General features: G+C 39.4%; 1 protein-coding gene across 2 annotated transcripts in view; it reads left to right on the top strand.

Annotated features, from left to right (window-relative positions):
- Positions 1-26,002, top strand: part of CROT (carnitine O-octanoyltransferase) — a 417,214-nt gene that overhangs the window by 240,922 nt on the left and 150,290 nt on the right. For both annotated transcript variants that reach the window (XM_053713997.1, XM_053713998.1), the window contains exon 9: positions 11,371-11,472. In XM_053713997.1, coding sequence (XP_053569972.1) covers positions 11,371-11,472 — 102 coding nt within the window. The remainder of the gene's footprint in view (positions 1-11,370; positions 11,473-26,002) is intronic.

Here is a 26,002-nt window from a genome sequence, read left to right as displayed (position 1 = left end):
CTTTGCCAGCAGTTAAATTCAATTTAGAGGGTTCTCCAATTTATTGGGGCTATCTCTACTTCTACTAATTATGCTATTGTTTCTATAGCAAACTAGTATTTATTTTCCTTTAGATAGTTGTATCTTATTTATGGAAAATTATTTAGTTTCAGGTACTTTTCTTGGTCCTGTGATTTATTTGGATATTGCAATTGCTTCAAGTATCAAATTATGATTTATTTTAGCATTGTTAAAGGGACAACATTTACTAGACTAGGTGCTGTTGCATTTGTCTTGTTGTTTTGCATTTATTGATTATGCAAGTCCACTGTATTGACTGGTCCTTTTAACTGGACTATCATGCTAATAATTTCATTTGTGTCTTCATTTTATTGAATATTTTCGCAAATGAGGGTTAATCTATGTCTTTAGCTATTTTAGCTAGAAGAATTTTGTGATTTAAAAAAAAAAAAAAAAAAAATCCATATTTCTTTTGTTCTAAGATAATCAATTATTTGTTTTATAATTGGATTAAATTCTTAACTGTTACTCTGGGCTTCAAGATTGAGTTCTAAGACTAAAACTTTAAGCTTATACTAGTTTGGTTGTTATTATTAAGGAACGAATTCCTGAGTTCTTTCCCAAGTAACATGTTTATCATTGGAGTTCGAAATCAGCTCCCTAATATTGCGATGTAGGTGCCGTATTCCAGCTTGGCTGGTAAGAGGCAGGTTAAGACTTCTTTGAAATTTATTTTGTCCAAATTTCTTTGATTTTATTCCAGTAAGGCTAACACTTTCTTTAAGTGTGTTTCTGTCCTATATATTTTGGGTACTGTTGAAGCATGGCTGGGCACCCATGGGGTTCAAGCGCTGCTCAGACCTGGAATCTTCTGGGGTATTTCTTCCAGTTCCTTTTTTAGGAACCGGGTTTTGCAGTTTTATTCAAACTATTTTGCCTTTTTATGGTCATTAATAGCATTATTTGTTTTCATTAGATACAATAATTGCATATTTCCATTTTTCTGTTTTCATTCAGATTATTTTCTGAGGATGCGGAATCTCATATGATTCACTTGCTCTTCACGACATAGTTAGAGGATATTTTTTTCAAAAGCTCTTGATTCCTCACACAAGGGTCACCTTTTTTAGGTTTCCAGATAGTTTGTGTCACTGTCTTTGTCTCTATCAGACAAGGGATAATTTTATTAGGTTCCGTCTGTCGGTACCTTTAGTCTCCTTCAGTTGCTATATATGCATAGACGTTTTAGGTCGTATGGCCACAGCATTGGATTCAATTCCCTTTGCTCATTTTCAATAGAAAGAACCTTTCCAGTCTTTTATGAGTGTTGTTTCTTCAAGAACATGGTTGGAGGATCAATTTACCCGAAAAGTTTGTTGATTCCTCAGACAAGGGTAACCTTTTTAGGTTTCCAGATAGATTCAGTGTCCATGACTCTGTCTCTGACGGACAAGAGACGTCTGAAATTGGTTTCAGCTTGTCGAAACCTTCAGTCTCAATCTTTCCCTTCGGTAGCCTTATGCATGGAAATTCTAGGTCTTATGACTGCTGCATTGGACGCGATCCCCTTTGCTCGTTTTCACATGCGACCTCTTCAGCTCTGTATGCTGAACCAGTGGTGCAGGGATTATACAAAGATATCTCAATTAATATCTTTAAAACCGATTGTTCGACACTCTCTGACGTGGTGGACAGACCACCATCGTTTAGTTCAGGGGGCTTCTTTTGTTCTTCCAACCTAGACTGTGATCTCATCAGATGCAAGTCTGACAGGTTGGGGAGCTGTATGGGGGTTTCTGACAGCACAAGGGGTTTGGGAATCTCAGGAGGTGAGATTACCAATCAACATTTTGGAACTCCGTGCAATTTTCAGAGCTCTTCAGTCGTGGCCTCTTCTAAAGAGAGAGTCGTTCATTTGTTTCTAGACGGACAATGTCACAACCGTGGCATATGTCAATCATCATGGAGGGACTCACAGTCCCCTGGCTATGAAAGAAGTCTCTCGAATACTTGTATGGGCGGAATCCAGCTCCTGTCTAATTCTGCGGTTGATATCCCAGGTATAGACAATTGGGAAGCGGATTATCTCAGTCGCCAATCGCTACATCCGGGCGAATGGTCTCTTCACCCAGAGGTATTTCTTCAGATTGTTCAAATATGGGGATTTCCAGTAATAGATCTCATGGCTTCTCATCTAAACAAGAAGCTTCCCGGGTATCTGTCCAGATCCAGGGATCCTCAGGCGGAAGCAGTGGATGCATTGTCACTTCCTTGGAAGTATCATCCTGCTTATATATTTTCGCCTCTAGTTCTTCTTCCAAGAGTGATTTCCAAGATTCTAAAGGAGCGTTCGTTTATTCTGCTGGTGGCTCCAGCATGGCCTCACAGGTTTTGGTATACGGATCTTGTCCGGATGGCTACTTGCCAACCGTGGACTCTTCCGTTAAGACCAGACCTTCTATCGTAAGGTCCTTTTTTCCATCAGGATCTCAAATCCTTAAATTTGAAGGTATGGAGATTGAACACTTGATTCTCAGTCATAGAGGTTTCTCTGACTCCGTAATTAATACTATGTTACAGGCTCGTAAATCTGTATCTAGGATGATATATTATCGAGTCTGGAAGACTTACATTTCTTGGTGTTCTTCTCATCATTTTTCCTGGCATTCTTTTAGAATTCCTAGAATTTTACAGTTTCTTCAGGATGGTTTGGATAAAGGTTTGTCTGCAAGTTCCTTGAAAGGACAAATCTCTGCTCTTTCTGTTCTTTTTCACAGAAAGATTGCTAGTCTTCCTGATATTCATTGTTTTGTACAAGCTTTGGTTCGTATAAAACCTGTTATTAAGTCAATTTCTCCTCCTTGGAGTTTGAATTTGGTTCTGGGGGCTCTTCAAGCTCCTCCGTTTGAACCTATGCATTCGCTGGATATTAAATTACTTTCTTGGAAAGTTTTGTTTCTTTTTGCCATCTCTTCTGCTAGAAGAGTTTCTGAATTATCTGCTCTTTCTTGTGAATCTCCTTTTCTGATTTTTCATCAGGATAAGGTCGGTTTTGCGAACTTCATTTATATTTTTACCTAAGGTTGTGAATTATAACAACATTAGTAGAGGAATTGTAGTTCCTTCATTGTGTCCTAATCCTAAGATCTCTAAGAAAAGATCGTTGCATTCTTTGGATGTAGTTAGAGCTTTGAAATATGTTGAAGCTACTAAGATTTCCGGAAGACTTCTAGTCTATTTGTTATCTTTTCTGGTTCAAGGAAAGGTCAGAAGGCTTCTGCCATTTCTTTGGCATTGTGGTTAAAGTCTTTGATTCATCATGTTTATGTTGAGTCAGGTAGAACTCCGCCTCAAAGGATTACAGCTCATTCAACTAGGTCAGTCTCTACTTCCTGGGCATTTAGGAATGAAGCTTCGGTTGATCAGATTTGCAAAGCAGCAACTTGGTCTTCTTTGCATACTTTTACTAATTTCTACCATTTTGATGTGTTTTCTTCCTCAGAAGCAGTCTTTGGTAGAAAAGTACTTCAGGCAGCTGTTTCAGTTTTTTTCATTATAAGATTTAAACTTTGTTTTGGGTGTGGATTATTTTTCAGCGGAATTGGCTGTCTTTATTTTATCCCTCCCTCTCTAGTGACTCTTGCGTGGAAGATCCACATCTTGGGTATTCATTATCCCATACGTCACTAGCTCATGGACTCTTGCTAATTACATGAAAGAAAACATAATTTATGTAAGAACTTACCTGATAAATTCATTTCTTTCATATTAGCAAGAGTCCATGAGGCCCACCCTTTTTTTGTGGTGGTTATGATTTTTTTTGTATAAAGCACAATTATTCCAATTCCTTATTTTTTATGCTTTCGCACTTTTTTCTTATCACCCCACTTCTTGGCTATTCGTTAAACTGATTTGTGGGTGTGGTGAGGGGTGTATTTATAGGCATTTTGAGGTTTGGGAAACTTTGCCCCTCCTGGTAGGAATGTATATCCCATACGTCACTAGCTCATGGACTCTTGCTAATATGAAAGAAATGAATTTATCAGGTAAGTTCTTACATAAATTATGTTTTTTATTTTTTCCCTCCCTCTCTAGTGACTCGTGGACTTCCACACCTTGGATATTATATCCCATACGTCACTAGCTCATGGACTCTTGCCACTTACATGAAAGAAAACATAATTTATGTAAGAACTTACCTGATAAATTAATTTCTTTCATTGTGGCAAGAGTCCATGCGACCCACCCTATTTTTTGTGGTTTTGATTTTTTTGTATTAATCACATTATTTTTTCCAGTTCCTCTTTTTGTATGCTTTTTACGCCTTTTTATGCACCTCACTTCTTGGTTATACGTTAAACTGAGGTATGTGTGAGATGGGAGGTGTATTTATAGGCATTTTGAGGTTTTTGAAACTTTGCCCCCTTCTGGTAGGAATGTATATCCCATACGTCAGTAGCTCATGGACTGTTGCCACTATGAAAGAAATGAATTTATCAGGTAAGTTCTTACATAAATTTATGTTTTTCCCTGCAAGCAAGGATTGGGGCTATGCTGTGTCCATGTAAATCTCTTTAGTAAGAGTAATGGTGGCTTTTAGCAGTTAGAAGACGGCGAGGTGGTCTTTGCTTAACTTCAAACATTATAGCTACCCCTATTATAGAAAACCAGGGTTGGTTACTCTGTTTTTTCTTTGTTCTACAGGTCCCTGTCAGAGGGGATATGTCTGTCACACCATAGAAATATGTTCCCTGTCCTGCCCAGGATCCACATGCAAGTGCTTTCCCTTCTAGGTTTGAAGAAACCAGCACTTGAGGGGTTAAATCCCTTGTGGATTTTTTTGCTTAACAAGTTAGATATAGAGGCTGGCATGTCAGGGAGCTTTGGCATACATAATGATACTTCTAAGACTTATGTTGTTTTTTATGCACATTTATGATTACACTCTGTGTTATGCAGAGGATCGTTTCTTATTTCTGTTGAATGGCTGTTTTTCGCACCGTTTTTTCTACTACTGTGGCGCATTTTAATTTCTAAGGCGGTCATGTGACTGGCCTGTGCACTCACACTCCACGGCTTTGTAGTTTTGAGCTGAGAGTTGAGCGGAGGGTTTGCCGCTCTGTGTGTGAGCTGTATACAATGGCAGAAGATTTCACCCTTGACGATGAAGTAAATCAGCCGTCCAATGTGCCAGAAATAGTAAGTATAAAATATAACTTTTATTTGAAAAATGCAGATAAAAGTTCTTGTAACATTGTACAATTATGTATCAAATATCACAGCTAGTGAACCAGTTAGCCTCTGTTCACCTCTCCAACATGTTTCGTGCCCACACCGGCACTTCGTCAGGGATAGGGTTAACATTGATTGGTGCAGTTTAAAAACATGTAATAGCCTATCGTGAATGACCTGGATCTTTAAGCCTATCAAATCATGTGTTATGTTACACGTCATGAGCTTGTTTTAGCAGTATAGATCAACATTCTCATAAGGATTCTTACATGTTATAAAATTTCACATTTAAAAATTGACATTACAAATTAGCTCCTATATGAATAGGTGAAATAGAAAGTGTGGCCTGTAAATAAGCAATTCCTTATCGGGACATTACCGATGATGCTCATTGCTGTGAGTCAGATTCCTTCATTACGAATCTACTGTTATATTGGCAATTTTGTGGAAACATGTATTTGTATACATAGCAACAAAAATAGTTACATAAAAGGTACATATACATAAATATACAAACCTGCAGAAACATAATGCTGGTTGTTATAAGGAAACCTAAGGGATAGCATTATGTTTCTGCAGGTTTGTATATTTATGTATATGTACCTTTTATGTATTCCGGAATTCAGCATTGCACACAAGTGCTATTTTGCGCTCGCGTGCAATCCGGCACAGCTGTCAATCTCCCTGGTCGGACGAGACCAGGGAGATTGAAATTCACCACCTAAGAGATTGGCGAAAGGTTAGGGAAGCAGCGGTCTGATGACCGCTGCTTGTTAAACACGGACTGTAGGTTCTCTTGTGAGAACCTGCAGCCGTAGCAGGGCGAAGGTTGATAAATCTGTTGGCTCAGCCAATTGCAAACAGCCAGAAAGGGCACTATTAAGATGGTCCCATCACTACCTTTGCCTTGGGTCTAGTCATTCTTTATGCGTTCTTTTGTCTGATTGTGATACAGCCCCAACAAGTGATTGCTGAAAATTAATCAATCTTTACTCTAGTGGACATTTGCTTTCTGCTACCTCATAGAGGGCAAAACCCAATAATGTGTTACAAATAAATGCTCCGTTATCAGAAAAATTAGTTACTTATTTAATGAGTTTTTATGCTAGAAGTTTTCAGTTACATACATTTAAATAAATTGCTAATTTCTCCAACATAGGTGTGTCCGGTCCACGGCGTCATCCTTACTTGTGGGATATTCTCTTCCCCAACAGGAAATGGCAAAGAGCCCAGCAAAGCTGGTCACATGATCCCTCCTAGGCTCCGCCTACCCCAGTCATTCTCTTTGCCGTTGTACAGGCAACATCTCCACGGAGATGGCTTAGAGTTTTTTAGTGTTTAACTGTAGTTTTTATTATTCAATCAAGAGTTTGTTATTTTAAAATAGTGCTGGTATGTACTATTTACTCAGAAACAGAAAAGAGATGAAGATTTCTGTTTGTATGAGGAAAATGATTTTAGCACCGTAACTAAAATCCATGGCTGTTCCACACAGGACTGTTGAGAGCAATTAACTTCAGTTGGGGGAACAGTGTGCAGTCTCTTACTGCTTGAGGTATGACACATTCTAACAAGACGATGTAATGCTGGAAGCTGTCATTTTCCCTATGGGATCCGGTAAGCCATGTTTATTAAGATAGTAAATAAGGGCTTCACAAGGGCTTATTAAGACTGTAGACTTTTTCTGGGCTAAATCGATTCATTATTAACACATATTTAGCCTTGAGGAATCATTTATTCTGGGTATTTTGATATGATTACATCGGCAGGCACTGTTTTTGACACCTTATTCTTTAGGGGCTTTCCCTAATCATAGTCAGAGCCTCATTTTCGCGCCGGTATGGCGCACTTGTTTTTGAGGACAGCATGGCATGCAGCTGCATGTGTGTGGAGCTCTGTTACATAGAAAAGTCTTTCTGAAGGCATCATTTGGTATCGTATTCCCCTTTGGGCTTGGTTGGGTCTCAGCAAAGCAGATTCCAGGGACTGTAAAGGGGTTAAATATAAAAACGGCTCCGGTTCCGTTATTTTAAGGGTTAAAGCTTCCAAATTTGGTGTGCAATACTTTTAAGGCTTTAAGACACTGTGGTGAAATTTTGGTGAATTTTGAACAATTCCTTCATACTTTTTCGCAATTGCAGTAATAAAGTGTGTTTAGTTTAAAATTTAAAGTGACAGTAACGGTTTTATTTTAAAACGTTTTTTGTGCTTTGTTATCAAGTTTATGCCTGTTTAACATGTCTGAACTACCAGATAGATTGTGTTCTGACTGTGGGGAAAGGAAAGCAGGCCAGGAAACCTGCCACTGCTACCAAGACAGCATGAAATGCGGGCCCCCGATCCGGGACCGGATCTGGTGGGGGGCAGACTCTCTCTCTTCGCTCAGGCTGGGGCAAGAGATGTTCTGGATCCTTGGGCGCTAGAAATAGTCTCCCAAGGTTATTCTCTGGAGTTCAAGGGGCTTCCTCCAAGGGGGAGGTTCCACAGGTCTCAGTTGTCTTCAGACCACATAAGAAGACAGGCATTCTTACATTGGGTAGAAGACCTGCTAAAAATGGGAGTGATTCATCCTGTTCCATTAGGAGAACAAGGGATGGGGTTCTACTCCAATCTGTTCATAGTTCCCAAAAAAGAGGGAACGTTCTGACCAATCTTAGATCTCAAGATCTTGAACAAGTTTCTCAAGGTTCCATCGTTCAAGATGGAAACCATTCGAACACTTCTTCCTTCCATCCAGGAAGGTCAATTCATGACCAAGGTGGATTTCAAGGATGCGTATCTACATATTCCTATCCACAAGGAACATCATCGGTTCCTAAGGTTTGCATTCCTGGACAAGCATTTCCAGTTCGTGGCGTTTTCTTTCGGATTAGCCACTGCTCCTAGGATTTTCTCATAGGTACTAGGGTCCCTTCTGGCGGTGCTAAGACCAAGGGGCATTGCTGTAGTACCTTACTTGGACGACATTCTGATTCGAGCGTCGTCCCTTCCTCAAGTAAAGGCTCACACGGACATTGTCCTGGCCTTTCTCAGATCTCACGGATGGAAAGTGAACGTGGAAAAGAGTTCTCTATCTCCGTCAACGAGGGTTCCCTTCTTGGGAACTATAATAGACTCCTTAGAAATGAGGATTTTTCTGACAGAAGCCAGAAAAACAAAACTTCTAGTCTCTTGTCGGATACTTCATTCCGTTCCTCTTCCTTCCATAGCGCAGTGCATGGAAGTGATAGGTTTGATGGTAGCGGCAATGGACATAGTTCCTTTTGTGCGCATTCATCTAAGACCATTACAACTGTTCATGCTCAGTCAGTGGAATGGGGACTATTCAGACTTGTCTCCGAAGATACAAGTAAATCAGAGGACCAGAGACTCATTCCGTTGGTGGCTGTCCCTGGACAACCTGTCACAAGGGATGACCTTCCGCAGACCAGAGTGGGTCATTGTCACGACCGACGCCAGTCTGATGGGCTGGGGCGCGGTCTGGGGATCCCTGAAAGCTCAGGGTCTTTGGTCTCGGGTAGAATCTCTTCTACCGATAAATATTCTGGAACTGAGAGCGATATTCAATGCTCTCAAAGCTTGGCCTCAGCTAGCGAGGGCCAAGTTCATACATCAACCATCAGGGGGGAACAAGGAGTTCCCTAGCGATGGAAGAAGTGACCAAAATCATTCTATGGGCGGAGTCTCACTCCTGCCACCTGTCTGCTATCCACATCCCAGGAGTGGAAAATTGGGAAGTGGATTTTCTGAGTCGTCAGACATTGCATCCGGGGGAGTGGGAACTCCATCCGGAAATCTTTGCCCAAGTCACTCAACCGTGGGGCATTCCAGACATGGATCTGATGGCCTCTCGTCAGAACTTCAGAGTTCCTTACTACGGGTACAGATCCAGGGATCCCAAGGCGGCTCTAGTGGATGCACTAGTAGCACCTTGGACCTTCAAACTAGCTTATGTGTTCCCGCCGTTTCCTCTCATCCCCAGGCTGGTAGCCAGGATCACTCAGGAGAGGGCGTCGGTGATTTTGATAGCTCCTGCGTGGCCACGCAGGACTTGGTATGCAGATCTGGTGAATATGTCATCGGCTCCACCATGGAAGCTACCTTTGAGACGAGACCTTCTTGTTCTAGGTCCGTTCGACCCACTCCAGCTGACTGCTTGGAGATTGAACGCTTGATCTTATCAAAGCGAGGGTTCTCAGATTCTGTTAATACTCTTGTTCAGGCCTGAAAGCCTGTAACCAGAAAAATTACCACATAATTTGGTATATCTGTTGGTGTGAATCTGCAGGATTCCCTTGGGACAAGGTTAAGATTCCTAAGAGTCTATCCTTCCTTCGAGAAGGATTGGAAAAAGGATTATCTGCAAGTTCCTTGATGGGACAGATTTCTGCCTTGTCTGTGTTACTTCACAAAAAGCTGGCAGCTGTGCCAGATGTTCTAGCCTTTGTTCAGGCTCTGGTTAGAATCAAGCCTGTTTACAAAATTTTGACTCCTCCTTGGAGTCTCAACCTAGTTCTTTCAGTTCTTCAGGGGGTTCCGTTTGAACCCTTACATTCCGTTGATATTAAGTTATTATCTTGGAAAGTTTTGTTTTTGGTTGCAATTTCTTCTGCTAGAAGAGTTTCAGAATTATCTGCTCTGCAGTGTTCTTCTCCTTATCTGGTGTTCCATGCAGATAAGGTGGTTTTGCGTACTAAACCTGGTTTTCTTCCAAAAGTTGTTTCTAACAAAAACATTAACCAGGAGATAGTTGTGCCTTCTTTGTGTCCTAATCCAGTTTCAAAGAAGGAACGTTTGTTGCACAACTTGGATGTAGTTCGTGCTCTCAAATTTTACTTAGCAGCTACTAAGGATTTCAGACAAACTTTGTCTTTGTTTGTTGTTTATTCTGGTAAACGGAGAGGTCAAAAAGCAACTTCTACCTCTCTCTCCTTCTGGATTAAAAGCATTATCCGATTGGCTTATGAGACTGCCGGACGGCAGCCTCCTGAAAGAATCACAGCTCACTCCACTAGGGCTGTGGCTTCCACATGGGCCTTCAAGAACGAGGCTTCTGTTGATCAGATATGTAAGGCAGCGACTTGGTCTTCACTGCACACTTTTTCTAAATTTTACAAATTTGATACTTTTGCTTCTTCTGAGGCTATTTTTGGGAGAAAGGTTTTGCAAGCCGTGGTGCCTTCCATTTAGGTGACCTGATTTGCTCCCTCCCTTCATCCGTGTCCTAAAGCTTTGGTATTGGTTCCCACAAGTAAGGATGACGCCGTGGACCGGACACACCTATGTTGGAGAAAACAGAATTTATGTTTACCTGATAAATTACTTTCTCCAACGGTGTGTCCGGTCCACGGCCCGCCCTGGTTTTTTTAATCAGGTCTGATAATTTATTTTCTTTAACTACAGTCACCACGGTAACATATGGTTTCTCCTATGCAAATATTCCTCCTTAACGTCGGTCGAATGACTGGGGTAGGCGGAGCCTAGGAGGGATCATGTGACCAGCTTTGCTGGGCTCTTTGCCATTTCCTGTTGGGGAAGAGAATATCCCACAAGTAAGGATGACGCCGTGGACCGGACACACCGTTGGAGAAAGTAATTTATCAGGTAAACATAAATTCTGTTTTAAGCATGATCTCTTTGTATCTTTACACTTCCTTTATGATAGCAGTCACTATGCAACATGAGATTAAATTTAAAATGCCTTGGACTTTGTTTTCAGGCAGACTCAAATTGCTAGGCTTATAATACATAAATATCTTGTATGTGTAGCAACGCTGTTTGCTAGTCAAGTTAAATAAATATTTGAAAATAATTGATATGTTTAAATCTTTTTTTTCTTGGCGTTTTTTCTCTTAATCTAGTTCTTGAAAAACAGGATGAGAAAATGTTCAAAGGAGACTAACGCTAGAATAAATATAGGGATGTAAGGTTTATTTAATTTAGATTAGCCGAGCTGGTTCTGCTTTCTTTAGAAAAAAACCCATTTGACAAGTGATAATTAAATATACAGCGATTGTATAGGTAGTAGACATATACATTAATTTGTATTTCATTTTCATAACTAGAGCTGGGAGACTGATCTAACTAGGTATATTTCTCAATGTGTTTCATTGGTGTATTTCTGTTTTCATTGCGCAGATCTGTACGCTTGCTCTAGCTGGAGACCCAACCATACGCTGGGGTGATAAATCCTACAACTGTATTGTATGGAGCAACGGGGTACTTGGCTCTAACTGTGATGTAAGTAGATATTTTTCTTTTGTTTATACTAATGTTGCTTATTTTAAAATTGTTTTTCATAGGTTTCTAAATTATAATAATTATCTTGTATTTTTAATCTTATTAGTCTATGATACAAAAATGTGGGTAACAATCTAGTGAATGCAAAGTATATTTCTTTCCTAAGATATGTAGAGTCCATTATGTCATCAATTACTACTGGGAATATCACTCCTGGCGAGCAGGAGGAGGCAAAGAGCACCACAGCAGAGCTGTTAAGTGTCACTCCCCTACCCATAATCCCCAGTCATTCTCTTTGCCTCTGTTAAATAGAGGAGGTGAAGTTTTGGTGTCTGAAGAAAATTGGGTATTCTTTTCGCTACAAGTAAGATTTGGGTATAGCTGTGGTCCACGTAAATCTCTTCAGTAGAGTAGTGCGGGCTTTAAAGCAGTTAGGAACTTATAAGGTGGGCCTTGCTGCGCTTTCTTAACATACTGCTGCCCTAGTATGGAAGTAGGTTTACTCTGTTCTTTCTTTTTTCTACAGGCCTCTGTAAGGAGTATGTGTCCGTTCACGCCTTGTAAGATCCCACTGTATTACTGTGGTATATGACCAGTTTGGGGAGTAGGAGGTCTGGAACTCACTAAGTGTCTATGGGGAAATCGTGCACGAGCACGTAAAACCAGCTCAAAGCAGCGCTGGTATTTGTGTGCGGTATGGAGCTCAATGCTGCCATATTTCCTGCTAACGCCGGGTTTTTGCAAACCTGTAATAGCAGCGCTATAGGGAGGTGAGCGGTGCAAGTTAGTACCGAGCTATATACATATATAATAATTTTTTTTGCGTTTTCAAAAGAGTTTTATTGACCATCATGTTCAGAGTACAAAAAAAAGGAAGAAAAGGCAATGGTTGAACAAGACAAATAATAAAAAACATACAAAATACAGAAGTAGTCTATAGCTCAAACTGAATGTCATATAAGATTAAAAAAACATGACTCACATAGATGTTGTTCGAATTAACATAACAAATAATTCTCAGTATAAGAGAATGGAACTTTAAGGGAAAAGTTAAAGTGCAAAGAGGACTTCTAGGTCCTCAACATGTCGTGTTCGCTGAAATTGGGGGAAAAGGAGTTAGGGAGCTGGAGTAAAAAAGGGAGGGGAGAGAAGAAAAGAGGGGGGGTCAAGGAGTGACAATGTCACTAATAACAGTTTGTTGTGTCAGTCGTAGACGCATTCTAGCTTCTCTTCACTAGCTAGTGGTCGGGAGTCGTTATATTAGGTTTCCACTCAGTATCAAATTTCTCCTTCCAGTCTGCCCAGACGAGTTCGAACAGGTCTGAATTGTTTAGTTTGTAGAAGATATCCTTTTCCATGGTGTAAACATACGCCATTGTGTTGCAGACTGCAGACCACCTACGGGGGGGACTCCTCCTTCCAAACACAAGCTATGGCGTGTTTAATGGTCATAAATAGGTATATGCAGATATATGAGAGGTGTTTGGGTAGAGTGTGGATTCCTAAGTGTAGTAAGGCTATGGACGGATATTTAGGGAGTGGGATACCCAAATTGGATAGAACTGAAAAGCATCGCTGCCATATGGGCTGGATCACAGGCACTCCCACTAAATATTAAGTGCGTTGAGGAGGAGCTAGCCAGCAGCCTAGACAGTCACAATTTAACAGAGCTCTAGTTAAAACCTGTCATTTATTAGCCCTAAAAAGCACTATTTAGGAGCTGATTCCCAGAATAAAACTTTGGAGCAGTATTTACTCACTACAAGGGACCACTGGCTGAAAGGAGTTCCAGAGGATTTTCAGGAAAATCCCAGGCTTCGGCCTACCTCGGAAATCTCTGGCTCATTAAAGTGCCTGAAATCTTCATGAAAGAATAAGATTAAAGCAGGCAGAACTACCATCCCTGATAAATAACTGCACATCAGGATCTAAGCAGGTATTAAATATAGGCAGATTACACATTAAAGACTGAAAGGAGGAGAAAAGAAGGAACCTTCACAGTGTGAGTAACAAACAAGCAGCAAACCACTGTGTGTAATATACATCACTGTCATCTAGATATTTCAGACACTTACACTAGCAAAAATCAGACTATCAAGGAATTACTTTTATTGTATTTTCATTAGAGGCTACAAGGCCTAATATTGAGACTCCATTCTATGGGAGTATTGGACATTGTAAGGGCTATAAAGCTAATATAATGAACTAAAACAATGACAACAAGAACATAAGCAACTAATAAACTCTTCATTTACCTGAAGACTGCACATGCAAATGTAAAGGGAAATAAATAGGAAGTTTGGTTCAGTATCTCTTCTATAAGGGTTTTCACAGATAACAACTACAAGACTCTCTAACCTGAAGGTGCAGCTTCAGTGGTGTTTTCGGGATACGATTAGAGAACTTTTCAGGGCCCTAAAAGTCAGGAGATGGAGATACTGCAATTTCCTATGTAAAAACCAATAATAATGCTCTGCACCATTATATATAAAGTTCAAAAGCAATGTTAAAGCATTAAATATCAACCTGGAACAAATAAAGCCAGTCATGATCTTTAAATAAATGTAATATGAGAGAATAAATCCATACTTTTGCCCTTTATTCATAATAATTAAATTGCACGCTAAGAAGCCTAGCGACATAGAGGGGAAGATACACTCTGAACTGATTAAGGGAAGACGTAAATAATTTTTTCAAGATGAAGAGCAGAAACCAATCTGTGAAAGAGTGCCTCACTAAGTCACAGCTAAAATTGAAAGCAGCAGACAAAGCTAATAGTCCTCCAAAACAACATACTCAAGCAGAAACATCAGATGATGAGGTGGGACAACCTGGAGATATACCAAATAATGAGCTTCTGTCTCAAATCAAAACTTTCTTCCATGAGGAACTAAAAACAGCTTTATATAACCTTAAGCAAGACATCAAAGAGATTGGAGGAAGAACAACGGAGATTGAAAATAGGCTGGAAGATATCTCAGAAGACATCCCTCAGATTAAAACTACTCTAATGGATCATTCTATATACATCAAGAAGCTGGAGGATCAAGTAGAAGATTTGGAAAATAGATCGAGGCGCTCCAATCTCAGAATAAGGAATCTTCCAGAAGAGTACAAAAATTTGCAAGCAGATGTAACTGAGATTTTTCATCAACTTGTCCCAGATACAGAACCCTCCATGCTTTTGATGGACAGGGTGCATAGAGCCTTAACCAAACCCTCTCAATCCAAGACAAGAGATGTAGTAGTCAAACTACATTATTTCCATGTTAAAGAACTAATACTTCAAGCTGCAAGACAAGCACGCACAATTACATATGAAGGGCATAATATCCAGATATTTACAGATCTATCACCAGTGACACTAAGAAGGCGAAGAGAATTGAAACCAGTAGTGACAGCCCTCATAAGAGAAAAATTGAGATATAGATGGAACTTTCCGTTCAAATTAATCTTCACATGTAAGAACTCCACCTATTCATGCACCACGGTTGAAGAGGGACGGTTGCTGCTTGCCAAGCTTGAGATTCCAATAGAGGAAGATGTTTCACTGGACCCCCCACAAACCACTAGGAGACTACCACAGAAAGAATGGACTGAGGTAAATAGGAATGGGAGACCTAAAAAACCCAAATCTAATGTCACAAGAGAAGATGGTGGAAGCAACAATAGCACAGAGGCATACCCAGTGCCGTGATTCTCTCAACAGAGACAGCTTCGAGGTTTGATAAAGAGAAAAAGAAAACCGAAGTGTGATCTATGGATCATACAATGATAATAATAATATTTAAGATGAAGGTACTGTTACCAGAACGATGAACAATGTTGAAAGGGGGTAATCTCATTGTTTGCTTGCTCTCCTCTACCCTAATTATTCATTCTTCTTTACCCCCAGCTTTTTCCCACTCATTCCCTTCTAACCTTCCCCTAATACTAATACTTGATATTCACTGATGCTAATACCAAGGATATGATTGGTTCTCTAAAATCTGCCTTATGTGATAAGATGAGATCATAGATCAATATATGTTAGTTCCAGAGTTGATTATATTGTTTATTTTTATTTAAAACAAGAAAAACGTTCAAATGTTATTCAGTTGTTCAAATACACTAAGTTTTATGTTAATGTTATGTTTTTATATATGTTTATATGCAGTCTCAAGTGTCATCAAAATAGAAGTTCACAAGACAATTAATATAAAGGGTAATATTCGAGGTATTAAGAATGTTGCTTTCCTAAGATGTTCAGGTATAAAGGTAAGAGGTATAGATAGGCGACTTATAAAGAGGACCTATATAAGCAGTGCTCGCGGTAAGAAGTCATATTCATTAGATTAATTTCACACAATGTTAGGGGGCTTAACTCCAACACAAAAAGGAAAAAAGCTATTATAGATTACAAGGCCCAGAAAGCCCAAATAATAATGCTCCAAGAAACGCACTTCACCTCAGATGTAACACCTAAATATTGGGATAAGAGCTTTCCATTGCAATATCATGCATTCACTGACAAGAAAAAATGCGGAGTTTCCATCCTCATACATACCTCTCTGAACTTTAAGGAGGAAGAGATAGTTAAAGATAAGGGAGGGAGATTTCTAATAGTCAAGGGGACAATCCATAACGTCCCAGTGGTATTAATGAATGTATATGCACCCAATGAGAATCAGGGCCCCTTCATTACTAAAATAGGCAGACTACTCCTGTCATGGAAGAGAAGTAAAATCATAATAGGAGGAGATTTTAATTTAACGTTAAATGACGATCTAGATAGAACTTCACAAACACCCCATAAAAAAAGGAGAACAACACCAGCCCAACAGCTTCTAGCTGACTTATTACTAGACTTCAATCTAATAGACAGTTGGAGGGCACTTAACAAGGGAACTAAAGATTTCACTTATTACTCCACAGTGCATGGTACCCATTCAAGAATAGACTTGATCCTAATCAGTCAGGTCCTATTGCCACTGGTAAAGCTAGCGTTTATTCATAACTGTTCATGGTCTGATCACGATATGATGATAATTGATCTAGAGGGAATGATCAACCCCAATAGAGTTAGATCCTGGTCACTCCACCCTAGCCTACTTCAGAATACCATTGTTCTTCAGAAAATACAGCAGCACATTAAAGATTTTGTAGATATTAATGCAGGATCAACGTCCAATCCAAATTTTGTATGGAGTGCACTTAAGGCCTCGGTGAGAGGCCTGCTAATTGCCGAATCTAACAAAATAAAGAAGAATTATAATGCCAAACTAGATAGCTTGAGGGTAGAAATTGCTGCACTCAGAGAACAAATAAAAAAAAGCCCCCAAAAAAAGGTCTTAAAATTACTTAAAATTAAAAACGAAGAAATAAACAAACTATTAGATAGAGAAGTGATCCAGTCGATAAAAGCGGTAGACACCAGATATTATATTTACGCAAACAAACCAGATAGGATGCTGGCAAATAAACTAAAAGACCTGACAAGGGCGACTACAATCCCACAAATACAAACTACCTTGGGACAAGTCACAAATGATCCCCAACAAATAGCCAATGAGTTTGCCAACTTTTATAACAATCTTTATAATTTACCTAGTAGTAATACAAATAATAACAAGAGAGAAGAATTGATTAGATTCCTAGAAGATAGCAAATTAAAAACTATCACAGAAGAACTAGAGAATTTGAACTCCCCCATAACAATACAAGAGATTATGCTGGCTATCAAAGAACCCTGATGGGTTTCCAGGCTCATTTTATAAAGACCTGCAGTTATCACTGGCTCCCCAATTGAGGATACTGTTTAATAACATCTTGCAAGGAGTAGATATTCCCCCAGATTTGTTGACTGCAAGGGTGACGGTCATTCCAAAACCTGGCAAGAGCAAACAATACTGCCAAAATTACCGGCCAATTTCCTTAATCAACCAGGACCTAAAATTATTCACAAAAATTTTGGCTAACCGATTGACCCTACCCGTTAGAAATTTGATAGACAATGACCAAGTGGGTTTCATCTCGCAAAGAGAGGCACCAGATAACACTAGGAAAGTGATTGACCTGATTAATTATGCGACAGTTGGGAAGATGCCTTCTCTGTTTCTAGCATTGGACGCAGAGAAGGCATTTGATAGAGTTAACTGGGAATACATGTTTGCAGTGCTTAGCAAAATGGGATTTAAAGGCCCCTTCACTACTGCCTTAAAAAAGATATATTCAAGCCCAGATGCATACATAAGACTCTCAGGGTATCAATCAGACAGAATAAAAATCCGTAATGGCACAAGACAAGGTTGCCCCCTGTCACCCCTACTTTTTGCTCTATGTATTGAGCCATTGGCGGTTAGGATAAGGGATAATCCAAATATTGCAGGTATACGGGTGGGGGATAAGGAATATAAAATTTCATTATTTGCTGATGACGTCATCCTTGCAGTCACAAAACCTTTACTTTCGCTCCCGATGGTATATTCCATAATAAATAAATTTGGACAGTTGTCTGGATATAAAATTAATGAAGGCAAGTGTGAGGCCCTTAGCATCTCCCAAAGCCAACAAAGAAATTATTAGAAATTAACTTTACATTTAAATGGGCCAAATCATCTCTCAAATATCTAGGAATCAACCTCACAAAAGATGTGCACTTACTTTATAGGGAAAATTATGTCCCCATGTTCACACACATTAGAGAGCTATTAGTGAAATGGACTAAATTTAACATCTCCCTGTATGGAAGAGTAATATCTGTCAAAATGACAATATTGCCCAAACTCCTATACCTATTCAGAACACTCCCAATTTCAATACCGTTGTCAGAATTATATGTAATGCAGAAGGCAATTTTAAAATTCATTTGGGGAGGGAAAAGGGCTAGAATAAACAAACACAATATGATGAGACATAGGGGAGAGGGAGGCATCGGATTACCTAACCTAATATCATATTATTATGCAGCTAGATTGGCCCAGACCACACAATGGTTTAAATTAGGACTTACACCACAATGGGTCCAACTAGAAAAAGACATGCTTAATGTAAGAAGATTGGATAATATTCTTTGGGCAACACAACAAAACAGACCCGGTCACATCAAACAGTTCATTGCGATCACACACACTGCTTTTATTTGGGACACAGCGACTAGGAAGTATCATTTACTCAACGAGAGGTCCAGACTAACCCCGCTCTCCCCTCTTGAATCTTTAGTTGACATACATACTCAAAGGAAATGGGAGAATAAAGGCCTCTACCGAATAGCAGATGTTTATGTTAATAGTGACCTACTATCCTTCTCTCAATATGCAGAGCTAGGCACACCCGGGCAAAATGAGTGGTTCCGCTACTTACAACTTAAATCCAGAGTTCGAGAGATAATGGGATTAGATAAGCCTCCAAACAATACTATATTAGAATCACTATGTTTATCGAAGGAGGTTAGGAGGGGACTGATAGCATTGCTCTATCCGGCTATTAATGGTGGCTCAAATAGGGACAAGAGTGTAATAATGACTAAATAGGAACAGGATTTGGGCAGGACATGGACAATAGATAATTGGGTATCAAACATTAATAGAGGTCTATCGTTTTCTCCAAATGCCATGTTGAAGGAAAACTATATTAAAGTACTCTATAAATGGTACATATATCCCACAAGATTTGCCAATACACAGGACAGCAGGCCCCACTTGTGCTACAGGGGTTGTGGGGAGGAAGGGACATACTTACACATGTGGTGGCATTGTGGAAAGGTTACAGAGATTTGGAATCAGACTTCAAGGTATCTAAGCCTAATTCTAGAAACTAATATCACACTTACCCCTGAACAGGCTTTGCTTCATTTTCCTCCAGATAATAAAGTGAAAAGACATCACAAGCTAATAGCCTTGATCTGCACGGTTGTGAGAGTAAGCATAGCTAGATTTTGGAAGGTGGATCCACCCTCATTTGAATATATTAAAAGTAGAATAGATTATCACTTTACAATGAGTAGCGCCTCGGCAGAGCTTCTTAATACCAGGGATAAGTTTATACAACAGTGGGAACCATATATTATGTATACTGAAAAAGAAAATAGAGCTAGAATCCTAGCAAACCAACAAGATCAGTAGGAAACAATCCGGTTAGAGTGCCTCAATGAGTGAGATAATTGAGTCTTCAGGAGCAAGATGAATGGGTAGAGATGAGGGGGGGAGGAAATAGGGATTTGATCATGATTGAGATTGAGTCAGGCTAGATGGAAAGCGGAATTAACACACCATTATATTTTGGAATGTTACTGAAAGGTCGATAAACCAAAATTACTCTTGTCTTGTGTGGAAAACTCACATATTCAATCACTTGAAGGCTGTAATGTTATTGTATTTGTATTTTTTGTTTTTATGTTTCTAACTGTTATTTAAGATGCTGTATGTAATAACATTCAAAAGTCAATAAAAAAAACTTTCATATAAATATTAAGTGCGTTACTTCTGTGACCACAACCCCTCTAGCACTCAGGGGATGCACTCGAGAACATTTTCGCCAGGCTGGTAGGAACATAATATCAGTGGGATATGAGTTTGTAATTAATCTCATAAAATGTTGTGCAGTGTATGGCCTTCTGGGATAGGGAGAAAGCATGCTCCCATAAACGAGGGGGAACTCGTGTCTCTAATAATGATTTCCAGCGTGTCAAATGTGCTGGGGTTTCAGGGGATTGGGCACTACTGAGCAGAGAGTAATGAAGGGAAAGAGGCCTACGTAACCTAGCTCCTTGGTCCCAAACAGTCTCCCAAAGGGTCAGCGGGCTGGCAAGGTTCGGTCAAAAACCCCAGCTTTTTAGATAGCTCTTTATTCTATGAAGCTCAAAAGACAAATAAGGAGGTACCAGAGTATTTTCACTTATTTGGTTGAGTTGCTTAAAGGAGTCCCGAGAGGCTGAGGACCAAAGGTCCGATACTAAAATAATTCCTAAATGTGACCATGTGTTAGGATAGGAGTCCTGCAATCCCGAAAGGAGGCCCGTCATTGAGGTGATAGGGGAGGGATGTGGGGCAATATACGGGTGATGCCTTATCCTGTCCCAGAAGTCTAGACATTGGCGGATAGCTGGAATGATCATAAGGGGAAGAGCTCCTGAGCGAAGACTTTAAAAAAATGGACTGGAAAGTCATCTGGGCCCGGGGACTTAAAGGACTTTGCATTCCTAATGACTGACATGATTTCCGAAAGTGAAAAGGGAAAGCTTAGGAGGTCTCGCTTCTCTGAGGTGAGTGTGGGGAGTGAAAAGGCATCTAAGTAGGTACGTATATCATCTTGGAGTGTGGACCTGGGTGATTCAGATGTGGCGATATTGTATAGCTTAGAATAATAGTCGGCGAATGGCCCGCCTATTTGTGACTGAATCTGAAGGAGGTAGCCTGAAGTGCGTAAAGAGTGGATTCGCGAAGCCCCCGCCCTGTTTCTTATTTTATTGGCCAACAAGGTTTCTGCCTTTTTGCTCTTATAGTAGAACATCTGCTTTAATTTGGTGAGATTAAGCTGTGTTCTGCGGAGCTCGAGTTGGGATATGTGATTCCTGACTGCAGTGATTTGACGTGTGGTAACCACGTCCATAGTGCGCTTATTGTGGCCTTCTAACTGTCTCAATTTGATATGGGCTTGTGAAAGGGTAAGGCCAGCTTGCTTTCTAAGATGTGCCTGCTTAGTGATCAAGAGTCCCCTGATGGTGGCTTTGGCTGCCCCCCACAGGGTGTCGTCTCTAACCAACGCATTGTTGTTGGCTTGTATGTAGTGTATGATATCTCTGCGGAGCTCCTCTCTGAAAGGCATATCACCTAGAATGTGATGGGGCAGGCGCCAGGTGGTTCTAGGATGTGTGGTATTAGTGGAGTGGATATCGGCTTGGACAAGGTCATGATCAGACCAAGCACATAGGGATATTTTGGCCTGCGTAACTAGATCAAGAGAGTCTGCAGTGGAGAAAATGTAGTTTAGTCTAGAATACAGTCTGTCAGGGGTGTCAAACTCAAATTCATCTTGGGCCGCATCAGCAGTTTGGTCACCCTCAAAGGGCCTGCTGCCCCCCACCCCCTTTGTTTTTAGGCTGTTTTTCAGCCACAATAATTTTTGGTCATGGTATAATGTGACTTTTTTAAGATTAGGACACAAGGAAGGAACAATTATTTCTAATGTTGTTAAAGTTCACAACTTTTTCACATTCACACACATATGTACGCACACACACAGAAACATACATTCACACATTTACACACACACAAAAAACATACATTCACAGTGTCACATTAACACACACACACTTACACACACACACACACACACATTTACACACACATACACATATTTTCACACACAAACATACCTTTACACACAAACACACATATTTACACACACAGACATATAAATTCACAGATACACACACAAACATACATTCACACATTTACACACAAACATACATTCACACATTTACACACAAACATACATTCACACATTTACACACAAACATACATTCACACATTTACACACAAACACACATTTACACACAAACACACATACACATATTTACACACACAAACATACATTCACACATTTACACACGCACAAAAACTTTATTACTGCTCTGATTTAGGTGGGCAATAAACTAATGATAATGCAGTGTGAATATGTTTTCCCATGCATGCAAGCATAACAGGCAGGGATAAGGTTAATAAAATCTGTGCAGACTACAAATCAGTCACAGACAGTACAAGTGTAGGAGCAGACTCCTGAGATAAAGATTTGATTTATTACCTGGGGAAGGCTGAGAGCAGAATAAGACAATCTGCAGAGACAGAGCCTCAGAACGGCTGTTTACTTAGAATTGTCCTGCTGACATATTATTTAAAAAAAACATGTTTTTCTTACCAGCCTTGCTGTGTGCCTGCTGCTGCCTCTCTGGTCTCTGCTGCTAGCCCTTTTCCCGCGCGTGCAGATACATAGGGAAGCTGGGAGGAAGTGATGAGGGAGCAGGAGGTCAGTGTCTTGTTCTCACTCAGTCACTTCCTACCAGCCAGAAGTTTTCCATAAGTTAAATATGTATGTGAAGGCTGGCGGTGGCTACACGGGCAACATGACGAGGTCTGGTGGGCCGGATTCGGCCCACGGGCCTTCTGTTTGACACCCGTGCTTTACAGGCTCCTCTATTTGAGCCTATGCATTCTTTGGACATTAAACTACTTTCTTGGAAAGTGTTGTTCCTTTTGGCCATCTCTTCTGCTAGAAGAGTTTCTGAATTATCTGCTCTTTCTTGTGACTCTCCTTTTCTGATTTTTCATCAGGATAAGGCGGTTTTGCGGACTTCATTTAAATTCTTTCCAATCCACAAAAAGAACAGCACCGTCCAAAGATAAGTTAAAAGTGTATCTTTATTGGGACATCTCAGATACACTTTTAACTTATCTTTGGACGGTGCTGTTCTTTTTGTGGATTGGACATTATTGGAGGTTATTGGCAGGACCTGGGTACGTGCACCTCCCTGCAGATTGATGCTGTTTTCATTCTTCCATATATTTGATTCATTTAAATTCTTACCTAAGGTTGTGAATTCTAACAACATTAATAGAGAAATTTTTGTCCCTTGTGTCCTAATCCTAAGAATTATTTGGAGGGATCCTTACATTCTTTGGATGTGGTAAGAGCTTTGAAATATTATGTTGAAGCTACTAAAGATTTCAGGAAGACTTCTATTCTATTTGTTATCTTTTCTGGTCCTAGGAAAGGTCAGAAGGCTTCTGCCGTTTCCTTGGCATCGTGGTTAAAGCTTTTGATTCATCAAGCTTATTTGGAGTCGGGTCAAGCCCCGCCTCAGAGAATTACAGCTCATTCTACTAGATCAGTCTCCACTTTGTGGGCTTTTAGGAATGAAGCTTCAGTTGATCAGATTTGCAAAGCAGCAACTTGGTCTTCTTTGCATACATTTACTAAATTCTACCATTTTGATTTATTTGCTTCTTCGGAAGCAGTTTTTGGTAGAAAAGTTCTTCAGGCAGTTTCAGTTTTATTCTTCTGCTTATGTTTTAAGTTTTTTCCTTTCATTTATGAGAATAAATTTATATTTTGGGTTGTGGATTAATTTTCTTCTGTGGAAAATGGCTGTTTCTTTCATGTAATTAGCAAGAGTCCATGAGCTAGTGACGTATGGGATATACATTCCTACCAGGAGGGGCAAAGTTTCCCAAACCTCAAAATGCCTATAAATACACCCCTCACCACACCCACAAATCAGTTTTTACAAACTTTGCCTCCTATGGAGGTGGTGAAGTAAGTTTGTGCTAGATTCTACGTTGATATGCGCTCCGCAGCAGGTTGGAGCCCGGTTTTCCTCTCAGCGTGCAGTGAATGTCAGAGGGATGTGAGGAGAGTATTGCCTATTTGAATTCAATGATCTCCTTCTACGGGGTCTATTTCATAGGTTCTCTGTTATCGGTCGTAGAGATTCATCTCTTACCTCCCTTTTCAGATCGACGATATACTCTTATATATACCATTACCTCTACTGATTCTCGTTTCAGTACTGGTTTGGCTTTCTACTACTTGTAGATGAGTGTCCTGGGGTAAGTAAGTCTTATTTTCTGTGACACTCTAAGCTATGGTTGGGCACTTTTATATAAAGTTCTAAATATATGTGTTCAAACATTTATTTGCCTTGACTCAGGATGTTCAACATTCCTTATTTCAGACAGTCAGTTTCATATTTGGGATAATGCATATGAATTAATCAATTTTTTTCTTACCTTAAAATTTGACTTTTTCCCTGTGGGCTATTAGGCTCGCGGGGGCTGAAAATGCTTCATTTTATTGCGTCATTCTTGGCGCGGACTTTTTTGGCGCAAATTTTTTTTTCTGTTTCCGGCGTCATACGTGTCGCCGGAAGTTGCGTAATTTTTTTGACGTTTTTTTGCGCCAAAAGTGTCGGCGTTCCGGATGTGGCGTCACTATTGTCTACACATTATTTAAGTCTCATTTTTTATTGCTTCTGGTTGCTAGAAGCTTGTTCACTGGCATTTTTTCCCATTCCTGAAACTGTCATTTAAGGAATTTGATCAATTTTGCTTTATATGTTGTTTTTTCTATTACATATTGCAAGATGTCTCCGTTTGTCCCTGAGTCAGAAGCCACTTCTGGAAAAATGCTTAACTGAGTTTCAGTTCTACCAAAGCTAAGTTCATTTATTTTAAATGTTATAAATGTTTATCTTTAGCTATGGTTTGTAATAAGTTATTATGATATACTTTTACATGCAGATTCCATTGGTATTTATGCTTTATACATTTCCATTCTTAAGTGCAAGAAATGTTTAGAAGATTTATAAGAAATATTTTTTCTGATTAAGGCTATGTCTGACTTCGTGCCTTCTAATACGATTTTTAGGTTTTTTTCACTTCTTTTTTAATTATTGAAGTTTCAAATGACCAACAACATACTGATTTATCCTTCTCTGATGATGATTTTTTCTCTTTCAGAAATTCTCTTCATCAGATATTGACACTAACAAATCTACTTTTTTATATAATTTTTTTATTATTAAAGTACATTTGTTCTTTGTTGAAGAGGTGTTGATTATTTTGGATATTAAGGTAACTAGTTCTTTAAGACTAGCTGACACTATTTCTGCCTTTTTATTCTTCTGTGATTTCAGAGGTTTTCTTTCCAATTCCCCATACTAGGGAATGGAATAGGCTGAGAATTTTCTTTTATTTTTAAACTATATTCTTTGTCAGCAGTTAAATTCAATTTGGAGGGTTCTCCAATTTATTGGAGCTATCTCTACTCCTACTAATTATGCTATTGTTTTTATAGCAAAATAGTATTTATTTTCCTTTATATAGTTGTATCTTATTTTTGGAAAATTATTTAGTTTTCAGGTACTTTTCTTGGTCCTGTGATATTGCAATTGCTTCATTTTTTCTGTTTACTTTAAGATCAAGTATCAGATTATGATTTATTTTAGCATTGTTAAGGGACAACATTTACTAGACTAGGTGCTGTTGCATTTGTCTTGTTGTTTTGCATTTTGCAAGTCCTCTGTTTTGACTGGTCCTTTAAACTGGACTATCATGCTAATGATTTCATTTGTGTCTTCATTTTATTGAATATATTCGCAAATGAGGGTTAATCTATGTCTTTAGCTATTTTAGCTAGAAGAATTCTGTGATTTTTTAAAAAAGAAAATCCATAATTCTTTTGTTCTAAGATAATCAATTATGATTGGATTCAATTCTTAACTGTTACTATGGGCTTCAAGATTGAGTTCTAAGACTAAAACTTTAAGCTTATACTAGTTTGGTTGTTCTTATTAAGGAACGATTCCTGAGTTCTTTCCCAAGTAACATGTTTTTAATTGGGGTTCGAAATTAGCTCCCTAATGTTGCGATGTACGTGCCGTATTCCAGCTTGGCTGGTAAGGGGCAGGTTAAGACTTCTTTGAAATTTATTTGGTTCTATTTTGTCCAAATTTCTTTGATTTTATTCCAGTAAGGCTAACACTTTCTTTCAGTGT

This window comes from Bombina bombina, chromosome 5 (genome assembly GCF_027579735.1).
Source record: "Bombina bombina isolate aBomBom1 chromosome 5, aBomBom1.pri, whole genome shotgun sequence".
NCBI lineage: Eukaryota > Metazoa > Chordata > Amphibia > Anura > Bombinatoridae > Bombina > Bombina bombina.
Note: the sequence above shows the minus strand (reverse complement) of the source record. Positions and strands in the feature narration are given on the sequence as shown.